This window comes from Vanessa cardui, chromosome 19 (genome assembly GCF_905220365.1).
Source record: "Vanessa cardui chromosome 19, ilVanCard2.1, whole genome shotgun sequence".
NCBI classification, from domain to species: Eukaryota; Metazoa; Arthropoda; class Insecta; order Lepidoptera; family Nymphalidae; genus Vanessa; species Vanessa cardui.
The window spans coordinates 8767814-8782574 of NC_061141.1; the positions used below are offsets into that span (position 1 = coordinate 8767814).

The 14761-nt window shown below is 31.7% G+C and overlaps 1 protein-coding gene across 3 annotated transcripts in view; it reads right to left on the bottom strand.

Moving 5' to 3' along the window:
- Positions 1-14761, bottom strand: part of LOC124537967 (synaptotagmin-10-like) — a 137534-nt gene that overhangs the window by 11204 nt on the left and 111569 nt on the right. For all 3 annotated transcript variants that reach the window (XM_047114965.1, XM_047114964.1, XM_047114966.1), the window contains exons 6-8: positions 10855-11009; positions 8270-8438; positions 1670-1790 (exon numbers count right to left, since the gene is read on the bottom strand). In XM_047114965.1, coding sequence (XP_046970921.1) covers positions 1670-1790; positions 8270-8438; positions 10855-11009 — 445 coding nt within the window. The remainder of the gene's footprint in view (positions 1-1669; positions 1791-8269; positions 8439-10854; positions 11010-14761) is intronic.

The following is a 14761-nucleotide window of genomic DNA, read 5'->3' on the forward strand; positions in this document are numbered from 1 at the left end:
TCGACAGCAGGCGAATGCTCAATATCTAATTTTGGTTTGTTATACTCCACATAACTGTTGTCGGTGAGGACCAACCCTAACAATAAAAAAATATATATTCATAAATGGAACCTTTTAATTACTCAATTAATCAAACTAATGTTTCATCCTCGAGATATTCATTCACTAACTCAGCTCAGACATTGCCGTTAAATGCATGATTCTCTGAAATTGAATTTCATTTCCAAAGTACACCCTTTATTTTCAAAGAAAACATCGAAGATACCCAAGTACTCGGTGCAGTATCTGCTTTATTTTCTCTAACAATTTACTCTTTAAATGGGTCAGGGGTACACAAATTGAGAGATCGAAAGAATACTTTTATCGAAATGACTCTTGTTTTATCGAGGAATTAGATAAATGAATTTACTCGGCACTCGCCTATTAAGCTCCTGGTCTTCATAATTATTCCTGACATTTTCATTAATTATAGTCATATTACAGCCAGTTTAGTGAAATTCTTAATAAATTATACACCTTAATCTGCCTCATGAATCATCCTAAAAACTCGTATGAAATTTTGTTTCGTAGTTTTTTAGCAACCAGACAGATAGACAAATGTAAGGGTTCTTCGTTTAATAATATGTACTGCCGCTTAATCGTGAGATGGACCCAAATACGAATAAATAATCGTTATCCCATTCACAGACTATGATGTTGTAGTCAACAGATATATTATTAACGCGCAAAAAGTGAAGACTAGAAAACGTCCTAATTGGGACGTTTGCCTTTTGTTGTTTTACGTAGTAATACGTTATAATACATCATAATTACGTAGTAATACGTTTTGCGAAATTAAAACATCTAGTTATTTTTTTTACTTATAGTTTTTATCAAGCTATCCTTTTTACTTTTAACGAAATGTAAAAATAAACTAAAATAAACGGCCCCCGGCAATAAACGGCACACTTTTTTCTGTTGTTTTGTATGGATATAACATATCTGTTTATTAGAATATCATTGATATATTCACAGATGTATGCTTTCACAAAACCAGAAATTCAACATGAAAAACGTCCGCAAACCTTCTACCAAAATTACATCTGAACTACGAAATTTCCTACTAGTTGTCGTTTTCCGTATTTTTCCGTGAGCCAGATGGCAATTGGTTTAATCGCACATACCTGAAAATGTTCGTAAAGTTTTAACTAAACTTCATAGAAACGTAGTTACTGATCACAATTTGCTATGATTATTTAAATTGGTTATTCTCTAAATATTGTTTGGTCGAGAACCTCCTTGGTCGAGTCGTGTGTACACCGGTTTTCATGGATACTCTGTACTCTGAGGTCCCGGGTTTGATTCCCGGCAGAATCGATGTGGAAAAATTTTCTATGTTGTCGTCGGTCTGGATTATCGTGGTACTATCGTTACTTGTCGATACAAGTGTTTTAGTTACTTGCAATGGGATCAGAGTAATGTATGTAAAGTGGTCCAGATATGAAATGGAAAAAAGTACATATTTTTAATCGTTAAAAGTTATATGAGCACTTTTCACAGTAAACATATTTTGATAGCACTTAAATTAAAAAAACGACAAACCCGCTGAATATTCAAACATGGAAGCGCTTTCCAATTTGAATATATTATATTGGACGACGTGGTAGTTTCAAAAATTGAATAAACATACCTGATGACCCATTAATATCCATTGCTTTGAGGTTCCTGCCCTTGATCACAGTAACCGTCAGTCGTCCAGCGGTGGGCAGATAGCAGAGCGACAGCATCAATTCACCAAGATCTTTCTTCTCCTAAAAACAAAAGAAGTATTCGTTATAACAAACTTTCATACACATGAAAGATTTAATTCTTAAACCATTAGTGGATAGGGTTTGTTTTACTTTAAGAATCTATATTTAAAATCGACGTTAGCTTTCATTAGATCATCATCATCAGCCCGTTTTTGTCCACTGCTGGACATAGGCCTCTCCAAGTACACGCCACTGTGGTCTTTCTCCGGCTACTCGCAGCCAGCCGATTATATATGATTTAAGATTCATATTTCATTTAATATGAATCTTAAATCATATGACCTCTTTGGATAAAGCATAAATAATTCTGATTTTACAATAAGTCAAATATATTTCGAAGGTTCTAAAACCACTCGAGCGCCACTTGCTTTTCCAATTTAAGCTTGCAATTCTGGAGGAATACTAGTTATTCGTTCGGGAAGAAAACTTATAAGACGCGTTTTACTGGTTACGCAACTTTATACTTTAAATAAAGAACGGAACTGTCAATTTTTGCTTGGCAATGTAACAGTCATAATAAGATTTAGTATAAAATAATAATACCAATACGATAGAAGATTGATATGATATTATGATGTATTATCATGTGTACCGATATTCTTCCTTTTTTTAAATATTTTTTTTATTTGTTTTTAATTCTTATTTGTGGCTAATGCCATTTTAAATATGGAATTTATGATTAATATCCTAATATTATTAGACCACGCAAGAGAACAAACAAAATTATACTAAGGGTTCACATTAAAAAAGTATACAAATCAAACAAGATTATTCAATTAACTACGAGCGAACTCTTATATATTTATTCTACTAAGTAAGAGCTGTAGGCGTTTCGAAGTAAAAACAAACCAAACAAAACCAATAATTTCACTAAAAAAACAGCCGTTATTTTTTATTACTTTTCACACTTAGATTGAAATCTTAAATCCTGAATCGAGAGGAAGCATGATGCTTAATCATTCAGAATAATGGTCATTATTATATAACTGTCGTGAACACTTTGGCGAAAATTCGGTATCCTTACGGCCATTAATCACTGCTCAATACCTCCAACCTTGCAAACAGCGACCCACACAGTCTACTTCCATCAGAAGAGACCTTGGAATATCGTGTGAATATTAAACTGAGTGGTACAATATAAAGTTATTGTAATATTATTATGGGATTTTGGTGATTATATAAAACAATTTGAAGGTATAATCCTAATTTTGAGAGGTTCTATTTAACCAAGAATTAAAATTCGAAGGCATAGTCTACAAAACAAAAACTTTCTGTAACAGTTCGGTTTTATAGTTTATCTATATATATCATAAAATTGAAATGTCTGTTTGTAATATTAAAATTACCCTTTTTTTTGTGCATATGTATATACATACGGTACATATACCAAAATAACATTTATTACAATTTTTGTCTGTCTGTCTATCTGTCACTCTGTTTGTTCCGGCTAATCTCTGGGACGGCTAGACCGATTTTGATGGGACTTTCACTTGCAGATAACTGATATAATAAGTAGTAGTAGAGTAACTAAGGCTACAATTATATTTTTTTTGTTAAATTCAAACGCGTACATATCGCGGGTATAGATCGTTTTAAAAATATATATATCCATAGTTCTACGCTATACGCTTCTAATAAACTGATCTAGTTAACATTATCTATATTAATAATTTCGTATAGGTCTTATTCGATCGAAATCCACAATTATAGATCGTTAAAGAATAAAGACTTTCTAGTCGACAACATATACTCTATATAAAAAACGCATAATCAATATTCCAATATTCAATTCATAAAATTAAATGACATAAACTTCAACGGGCGGCCATGTTTGACGTTTACGGGTGCGTTCAGTAAATGTGTTCTTAATTCAAAACCCAATGGAAACTTATCCACAATAAACGTTAAACCGCATTCATTTTATTTATCTTACCCAAGTGAAACCTGTTCTTCATCAAGTACTTAATAATAAAGCGAAATTTTAGGTAGCAAGAATATTAAAGAGCTCTTATAAACAAGTCGAAAATTCCATCGCAAACATTAAATGACAATTTGGTCCGATATAAAGTTGACCGCTACTAGGGTTATACAGTTTTAATAATGACAGTTAATAAACAAAATGTGACATTTATTATATTATCAGAACAGTATTGAATTTCACAACTTGGACGTCCCACTGCCATGCATGGATTTGTAATATGTGTAATGCAATACATGTATGTATAAAGCAAGTTGCTACAAATGCTGATTTGATTCAGAGAATGATGTATAGTTAGGAATAAGTTTATATGCATATATCTTGAATTCGTATAACTTTATATTGAAGTTATATACAGCTAGCAACCCGCCCCGGCTTCACACGAGTGCAAAGCTCATATTAAATATACTACCCATTTTTTCTTGTTTCTTTACTATATTGTACATGTACCTACTATAAACAAAACCTTCCTATCGAATCACTCTATCTAATAAAAAAACTGCATCAAGATCCATTGCGTAATTTTAATGATATAAGCATACGAAGGGGCAAACAGCGGTAGCGCCTTTATTTTATACTACATAAGTAATGATATGATATATGATACTAGAAGGATATATCTCTACTAATATTATAAAAGGAGAACTGTCTGTCACTCTGTCAAAGATATCTGTATAGGAAAGACATCCAAAAATAAATATTTTACGTATAAGAAGTATTATTATAACGTTTCCTTCTTATTATATAGTATATGATGCATGATAAATTTAAATCATTTGTAAAATATACACTGGTAAAAAAGGCATATTATTCAATACTAGATTATAATAATATAGATAAAAAAAGTGAAGCTAATACTAGTTGACTTCCAAGCAGGTTGTATGATATACTCGTATGTAATTGTTTTTAATTAATATGACTTTGTACTACAACTACTCATTTTCCAGCCGGATCTTGTCATCAGAAGCTATTTTGGTAGTTTTACATTTTATTCAACATTATATCATGACGATTGAAAAGTTTTAATATGAATCTACTTGAATAAAGAATACTTTGATTTTTAAGAATCTTCGATCCAACGAAATATCCACAGACTCCAGGTCCTCAACTGATACTCAAGAAACTCAAACAGACCAGATAAAATTATGGTGATAAGGAATTTAAAAAACATTGGGATACAAAAAAAATCCCATGCAAGCAAAATTGAGGCTAAAACTTTTCTAATAAGATTCAAACTCGCTTGATATCTGCGGTTGCTACATATGGATGAATATTTGAATAAATATGATAATGTTTAAAGGAACGTGTAACATCTGTGCGATGAACTAGGATATAACCGTCTCGAGATGCATTTATGATTATAATTTTGTATTCAATATCGAATACGAAAATATATTTTTATTAAATATCATATTTATATATATGCAATACTATGTTTCATGCTAGTTGAACCTGCTGCTTTACCCGCACGAAATTAACACAAACTTCCAACCCCGTTATACCCACTTAGCACCTAAGTTTCGTAAAATCCGTTGTTAGCGGCTGTCTACACTCAATTACGAACCTACCCGCCAAATTTTAAGTTAGTAGGTAGGTGTTATATTTTCTGACATTTCGTAATTAATTAGTGAGTGATATTTAGATATAATATTTTATATATAATATATTATAATGTTAACCGCTTAACAAATAATTTCTTACGCCACTATTGTAGCTTAGGAACTAATAAATTTGGAATTAATAATGACTGAATAATAAGTATTGGTGTTTAGCAGTAGAATGTGTTGTAATTGCTTGTTATCCATGCCGACAGGCTCACTCATTAGTTATTCTACCGCCAAATAATAGTACTCAGTATTGTTGTGTTCCGGTTTGAGGGTGAGTGAGCCAGTGTAACTACAGGCACAAGGGACATAACATCTTAGTTCGAAAGGTCGGTGGCACATTGGCGATGTAAGGAATAGTTAATATTTCTTACAGCGTCAGTGTCTATGGGTGATGGTGACCACTTATAATCAGGTGGCTCAGGTAATCAAAACCATCATAATAATATTTTATTAATTAAATAATCTCTAAAGTTTTTATATGTTTTCGGTTTGTACTACACGTACACCCTTAGCAATCTCTAATGACAGAAAAAGTTTGCAAAAAAAAAAAGAAATTAAATAAGTTATACAAATTAGTTACGAAGTTCGTCGAATAAAGGTACTTCAATTTCTTTTTGTTTTATCCTTTCTCAAAGAAAAATCTCGGTGGAAATTGGCAGAGAAAAAGTGATCCGAAGTTTTATACTTATAATAGAACTTGTTCGTCATTTTGTTGTCACTTGAAAGTTTTAAAACGAGATATTTTCGTTCGAACGGCCCTAAATACACTCGTCAATCTAAGTTTAATATTGCGCACAATTTGAACGTTTATTACATAAATGTATTACGCCAAAATATTTGTTTCGATTACCTTATAAATGAATCAATGGAGATTTTTGGATTAAATAATATTTTCAAAGACCGTCAAAGCGGCTGATCGATTTATAGACTCATTGAGACATGAAGTAGATATATGTTACAAGTAGTTTGATTTTGTTTTGTTAGTGGTTTGATTTCCATAACACAAGTGCTTCAGCTCTTGTCTCATATATTTATTTATATATATATATATATATATATATTAAAAAAAAAAAAGTAGTAAAGTAACAGCCTGTAAATTACCCATTGCTGTGCTAAGGCTTCCTCTTCCATTAAGGAGAAGGTTTGGAACATACTCCACCACGCTATTCCAATGGGGTTGGTGGAATGCAGAACACAATTTTGATGAAATTAGACACATGCAGGTTTCCTCACGATTCCTTCACCGCCGAGCACGACTTGAATTATAAACACAAATCGAGCACATATAAGTAGTGGTGCTTGCCTTAAACCCGAAATCATCGGTTAAGATGCTCGCGTTCTAACCACTGGGCTATCACAGCAGCTTACAAGTAGTGTTTCTGCTAAATGTAAGAACAGCTTCTTTTATCCCACGGCTAGACGAAAGCTTTCAACAATACAAACCTATAAATCTACAAAGTCAATTTTAACCTTTTATTTTCGTATAAATAATATATAGAATTTAAGTGACCTGCTTTTTTTGGTATTAGCTGATCTTGTAAAGAGGATGGATAGTTCAGTACGTTATGTAGGCTATCCAACTTCTGTAACACAATTCTTAGCTGCGTTTAATCTCCCTTTGGATTCAATGATATGATTAATTTCCAATGTATTTTTATATTGCTATTAAATAAACGTTTCAATATTTATTCAATAAAGTAATCGACTACAAAAAATAAGGTTCAATGTATGAAAAAAATGTGACCGCTCTTTCCAAATATTAGGGTCATTGACCGAACTCATAACTAAAGAGATACAAGAAAATAAATACGGAGTAAAATAAATAAAAGCAAGACTTGCGTTAGCAAAAATGAATATAAGCCAACAAAGTCTAATAGTATACGCGATTTGCACACAATAGAGTAGGGAGTGGCGACGTTGAAGTGGCTTGATGGCATATGAAAGCGTCATATAGTTTACATATGCTATCGAAGTCAAATAGCATGCGTTACACGCACACAATACAATAGGAAGCGGCAACGTAAAGGGGGCATGATGGCATATAAAAGCGTCATGCCATTATTTGTCACAGAATAAGAGTTGGTTTTTCCCTCAAGGCGAGCCACTACATGCTTCACATCAAAAATTAGCAATGTCATGTAGTATGAAATAATCTTGGAATATTAAACATAACCCAAAAATAATTCTCAAATTCAATTAATAACCAAAAAATAATGAACTATATATATACAGACAAATTGAAAAGATTTGGTCCTAATTAAAATTGGTCAAATTTTGTTAACACATGAATGGTTTTGATATGAAAAGTTTTTAATAAATCATAGTTACCAACTAGTCCTAAATAAATGAAGATAAGATAAATATTACTTACATTTTTTTATAAAGCAAGTTTGATTACTTGCAGTCTAGACTATATTCAATCATTGGTTGATTTGTTTAAAAGAAATAATTACTTTTAAAGAATACTATCAAAATATCGCGAAACTTTTATATGACGAATTTCTATTTATGTTGGCACACAATAACCAATAACAACAGAAAATAAAAGACAAAAAAGGTCATTAAACTGTTTCACTTTAAAGGTTTAAGCCTTTAATGTAGTGCCTTTGTCCTTTAGAATGATTTTGCTGAATTTACGGTAATAACCGCATTAAATATATATTAAGTAAAATTTCTAACTACCTTACAACTGGGCTAAAGCTTATTCAACCGCGCTTTCCCTTTGATTACTGGTGATTTGATATAAGGCAGAATTTCCGGTATGTGCAGTTTTTCTCGCGATGTTTTTCAAGTCAAGCACGAGATGAATTTTAAGACAAATAATTTAATACAAAGATAAAAGACCGATATGGTATACTACTATTGTTACAAATAATCTACTGAGTAATACCAACCTGGGGTGGAGCAAGAATATTCATGGTATATTCTATCTCTTGATGCAGATCAGCTGATTCAAGAAGACCCTTAAGCACGACGTGGCCGATAAGATCGTGACGACTGAAGCGATCGAAGTCGTAGACGGAGAACTGGAGATAACGCTGACGAAGTTCTTCATAAGGAACACTAATGGAAAAAAATGATATTATTAGTAAAACAGGTGTTTGATTTTCCACAATTATTAAATGTAGATATGACTGTAGCGTCTTTAAGAACAAGGAAGAGAAAGAAGGTATGTATAGATTATAACATAGTATGATCGACAACTACTAAATTTCTTCCGACGATTAAGTGATCTAATTTACCTAAGTCAAAAATGAAAATTTTAATAAGTTGTTCTTCAATCAGATCGGGATATCTGCGTAATCTAAAATACAAAGGAGAAAAATACGGGTGCTTGTAATTATTTGTTTCCTTGATATAATGGAAATGCTTTCAGTCATAACATAAAACATCATAATGGCAAATATTTTATGTCACACTTTTGTAACTAGTCAAGTCAGTAATAATAAATCTGGTAGCAACTTTAACGATTGTAAGATTGGAACATAGTGATTGTGATCCTCACATGATTTGGTTCTGTAGTGTAAGGTCATCAGCATTAAAGCTAAAATGTGATATGAAAAATTAACATTAAGGAAGAAGAGGAATAAGTACACCTTGCAGAACGCCTGTGAAAAATGACAAAAATATATTTCAATTTAAACGTTGCTAACGGCTATTCAAATAGTTGCGAAACCAACCAATGCCTTAAAAAAGCTAAGAGGATAATAAAGTCAACGGAATTAAAGCCATAACTAAATTCTCATAATGCCATATGTGTATTAAATTCCATATGTTAGGACGAATATAAACATAAGTTTTGACCAAAGCAGCAGCCATTCAATCATAAATCTGTCACAATAGTCTAAATTTTTACTTATTTAATTCTACTGTTTACAAGCTGAATCTGAGTATCATGAATAAGATCAGACGAGATACATGTTTGTAATTTTAAGTAAAATATCTTTTAAAATATTAACCAGTCTCAATAGCATTAAATATATAAAACTACAAGTTCCATTAATTTAGGTCAAATTTACTATCTGGTGAATTCTTGGAGAATGTCCAGTCCACAGAACAAATGAATCTAAGCAAATGTTTAACATTGATTGGAAGTTCTTAGCTGTGTCTGATTTGTGTTTGTCATCTAGTGATCGGCGCTTAAAATCTATCCCATATGTATCTATGTTGGTAGATTGAGTTCCAAACTTTCTCAAAAGGGGAGGAGGTCCTAGCCCAGCATAGCATAGCAGAGGTCATTTATAGTTACTTTACTTCTGCTATTTGTATTCTAGTGCTGGCTACGAGATTTGAATTTTGAATAACAAGTTGATACTTAAGATAGTTACATTAATAGCAATAATTGTATACATTGTAATTGAAGATTAGCCCTTATTGTAATCATCAAAAAGTATAAAATCGCATTCCTTTTTCTGCACCGCGACTTAGTGCATTTCTTGCAAAAGATAATTGTTAAACTCAAACACTCCTTACTTAAGATTTTAATTGTAGATTACGCTCTAACTTTCTCGATTGTTCTAGAAAATTATTGAAGATATGTACGTCCTATGTTAATAAGCTTAAATCGTTCAATTTGCAATAATTTTGATTTTAGTGAATATTCTCGTAACTTCATCATAGTAAATTGGACTAATAAATTAATTATAATCGTTGAGGACATTATAATTCTATATGGATTTATTCGAATAAAAACGGGACTATTGTATTCCAATTTTTTTTTCATGTTAATAATTGAAATATAAAAAATGCAAATACCTGGGAATAACAGAGCGTGTCAAATATTGATTGTTTAGATGCCTCAACGTATCTCTGATAACAAAGGTATACAGAAAATGAAAAAAGTCAGACGTGAGGAACAGCTATTCAAAAGGGATATTGTGTGAACCCCAAAAATACTTCCATTCAAAATATTGGCGATTCGGAAGTTAAGCGAGCTCGAAACGAAAAAATTTTGAAAAACGCCCAAAAAATATCTATATTAAAATACTCCGTTCAGATGTGCCGGCCATGTTAGCCAAAAATATGACAAAAAAGTATTATACTTTTGTGGGAAGTTTTTTCATCAGACGGTGAGAGAAATATGTCATGAATTATATTCTTTTCTTATTAATGACAAAATACTCATAATAAATATAATAGTACAGAAAAAAACTATTTAACTACGTAGATTAAGACAGAAACACATTAATATATTATGATAAATATAAACTTAGTTTGTGTTGTTTTAATAATGTCATGTACATTTTTCATTGGAGAATCTTTCTTGAAAGGAATGAAATAAACTCAATAATTGTTTTAAGTGATGTGCCTTATTAGATTTTATTATTTTTTTTTTTTTATTGTGATGAGAATAATTCAAGGTCAACTTGTGAATAACGTTGCAAACTCAAATGGTACTGATGCAATAATGCTTCCCTATAATTAATTACCCGTAGTGAACACTTCTATTTATTGACTTTTTTAAGTTATTTTGTCTCACCTGAACAGGAAGGTTTCATTGAAGACTGGGTTTAGGTTCTTGCGATGGACTTTAGTTTGAAACTTCTTCTTGCGATCTGGTAACAGGAACACCTTGATATAAGGGTCGCTACTGCCTAGTACGTCCTTGACGGGTAAATCGCGAGCCTCGAATATCTGTCAAGAGAAAGATAAATTATAGGCGTTACCAATGGAAGCAGACAAGGTCATCCCAATACCCCAATAAACTATGTCGATTTATTGTACACATTTTATTGATTTTATTTCAACAAAGTAAGCAAAAATTTTTTATTCTTTAGTTTCAAGGCCAATAGTTATTATTTCCCAGTCAGTTTCATAGAGTAAAATACACACTATGAAATAATTAGCAATAGCTACGTATTTGGTTATAAGTTTGAGACAAAACTTATAAGGAATAACGCAGTTATTGGCATTTCCATACAGAACTTTCCAGTAGAAGGAGGGTTTGTGGATGTTGACAGTGACAGATACACTACAATCCAGAAAATACGTCAGTTCGTTGGCATAAAACTCCTGAACCTTTTGAATTTATTGGACTTGATGTCCCATAGGATTATGAGAGTGTTGGTATACATATAGTGCCCTTGTGATTGCACATACACTTATAAACTAATGTATGCTAATTATGTATGTATGTATGGTGGTAGTCATGAATAGATTTGTCTATGTAAATATGTAAAATACAATCTTGTCAATAATTATATTATATTCTTATACATTTTGATTAAGAGTGATAAATATTTAGACGCAAGAAAAAGATTATCTTACCTAAAGATCAAGCTAATAATAAAAAATATTTTTTTAATACTAGAGTAGCCCATGGCTTCGCTCGTTTTTAGTGTTTGTTGTCATGTGTTAGATAAAAAAGTCGCTTATGTCTTTTTTTTGAGTTCAAGTTTTCTTCAAATCAAATTTCATCAAATTCGGTTTAGCGGTTCGGTCGTAAAAGAACGATAAGCAGACAGAGTTACATTAACATTTATTATGTTCAATAACAAATGATTTATATAGATGTTTTTGACCAAAATTGTTAAATTAACAAAGAGCGGGAAAAGAAAATATTACTTTGTAAACTCTTTTATATAGATCGTTCAATTTATACTATGAAATTTTATGGTGGTGAATTTATGTTACATGAAACGACAAAAACAATCATTTATACCTTTTGTTTCATTCGTTTGATGTTGATTCCGTGAATTGTTTTTAATATTGCGTTACAATAATTTATGGTATAATATAGAACATGAAGTCATATTGAACACTAATTAATTAACAGTTGAAAACAGTGGACACGAAAAGCATTGTTTATATTTGCCTTTTAATACTAATATTTAAAAATAGGTGCGTTTTTACGTTTGCTTGTGCGATTGTTTATTTTTATTTTACGCAAAAATCAATACGACTAGGAAAACTAATAATACAAAAATATTATAGAAATTCAATATCAATTGATTGTACCAAAGCGTATTATAAGTCATATAAAAATGTATTTTCCAGCTAGGAAAGTTCTCGTCTAAATTCTACAATATTCAAGTAATGTACATTCAATACTTCCTCTTGAATCAATCTGTATATTGATGAAAATTGCATTAAAATCCGTTGCGTAGTTTTTAAGGTCTCAGCGCACACATTGATTGTACATCACACCAAAAATACATTAAAATGTAGCTTAGTCTACATTAGTATAAGAATCGTGTCGTATATACATATATATACTTAGATATTACAACTCATAATGATAAGATTTATTACTTCGCAATACAGAGGTTAAGGACAATAAAAGTCTACGCGAAGCACGCATATTTATAACTCATAAAGTTTTTTCATAAAAAAATATTGATAAAATACTGTTTTTCACTAAGGCTTTTAGGAAATATCAACAAATTGTATAGGTATGAAAAAAAATATACAAAGCAGTTCAAAACCTTTTACTTCTCTGTTTGTTCGTGGAAAAGGGTATATGCAGATGTGGTTATTATAAGTACATTTTATTTATTTATAGTTCATGTATATTTTTTATATAAATGCTCCTTATTCAGGGCTGCTGCGCCAATTTTCAAAAAGTAGTAGTTTCTATTATAACCAAAAATAATTGATATCTGCCTGCCTGCTTGTACTAACAGCATAACGTACTCTCTGAATAAATTAGAGTATTTTTCGCCAGAAAGACACAATGCCACTTACTTAGCACTTAGTGGCTCTTAGTGGCCCACCCTCCTCTTCTTTTGAGGAGTAATTAACTCACTAATAACATTAATGAATTGTTTTATTTTTTAATCAAAATAACACATTATGTCAATCGAATATTGGTCTTAAAAAGAGCTTGATAACTAGCTTTATTATCCTCCCGCCCTTATACCAATTTTACTTGGGGTCGGTGCAGTATATCTTGTTCTTCCATCTTCCACCTTCTCTGTCAGACGTCATTTCATAAGTAACATTATTTCTAACCATATCGTCTTTCACACAATCCATCGTTTCTTTGATCGTCCCCTACCTCTATATCATTCCACATCCATGCTCAAGACCTTCCTAACAACATGGTCTTCATTCCTCCGTATAATATGCCCATACCATGATATGACCATGACAGCTATATAAGCTGCTTTCTAGCTAGGTTATAACCATCCATTAATTCATTTTTAAGAGACGTACCAACTTTTTCGTTCACATTCGTTTTGTCAGTCAGACTCCATGCAGTTCACATGATAAAACGCTTGCATAAATTCGGAAACAGTTCGGTCGATCGTTACATTGCAAAAAATAGTTTTCAGTATTTTTCATTCGGTGCAATTTCCGAACCATACTGAGGATATCTCAATAATAAACAAGAATGTTGTGAATGTACTGCGCTCCATTTTCTGCTCTCGACTGAATGTGCAAGCTTATTGCATTCATGGAGCCCGAAATTGATCTGTTGTCAGTAGTATGGCTGAATTATGTCCGAAGATTGTAATTTAATGACCTTGTAACTTACAACACAATACAATTGAGCTTTTGTGTAAAATCCAGGCAAGCACCACTGAATATTCATGTGCTTAATTTGTCTTTATAATTCATCTCGTGATCGGCGGTGAATTACAACACCTTGAGGAAATCTGCATGTGTCTAATTTAATAGAAGTTCTGCATGTGTATTCCACCAACCTGCATTGGAAGAGCGTAGTGAAATATGTATATATGAGCGGGAAATTTACAGGCTGTTGTTGTTGTTGTTATTGTTGTAAGTTTATAACCTATATTACAGCACGAGCATATCGGTAAAGCATCATAATAGTCTGCCGGTTTCAGCGAAAACTGTTCCATAATAAGAGAATCAATCCACATTGATTTAAGCGTATTATGAGATGTTACTCTAATAGTGAGCCAGTGTGCTATTGAGAAATCAAGTAAAATTAAATGCAACCTCTTTGTCATCTTAAAAGCCATGTATTATTCTCGGATACTAATACTCGGTTTTGTGATATCGAATCAGATTTATAACAGTGGAAGACATAATATATAACAGTGGAAAACTAATATTTAATTTTAATTTAATTGTTGATTACGAGCACATAACGTCAAAAGATAAACTAATTAACTAGGATGAGTGAGTCAAATCGGAATACAATAATATGTATGTATTGCTAAATAGCCAGCCATATCAAAAGAACAGATTAAAAATCCACCTTCGCATTGATAATATTAGTAAGGATCAAAAAACCTATTAAAATTTGTGCGTGGGTCTCGAACAAGTGCAAAGTGTAATTAAGGTTGTTTTGAGATATCTTATATGTGCGCCTTGACGTAATTCGTAATTATAGTAGTTCTTGATAAAGTTTTCTCCATGGCTTCACTTGGTAATGTCAAGTAGGCGTTATTTAAATTACTTTGGTAAACGACTTGTAA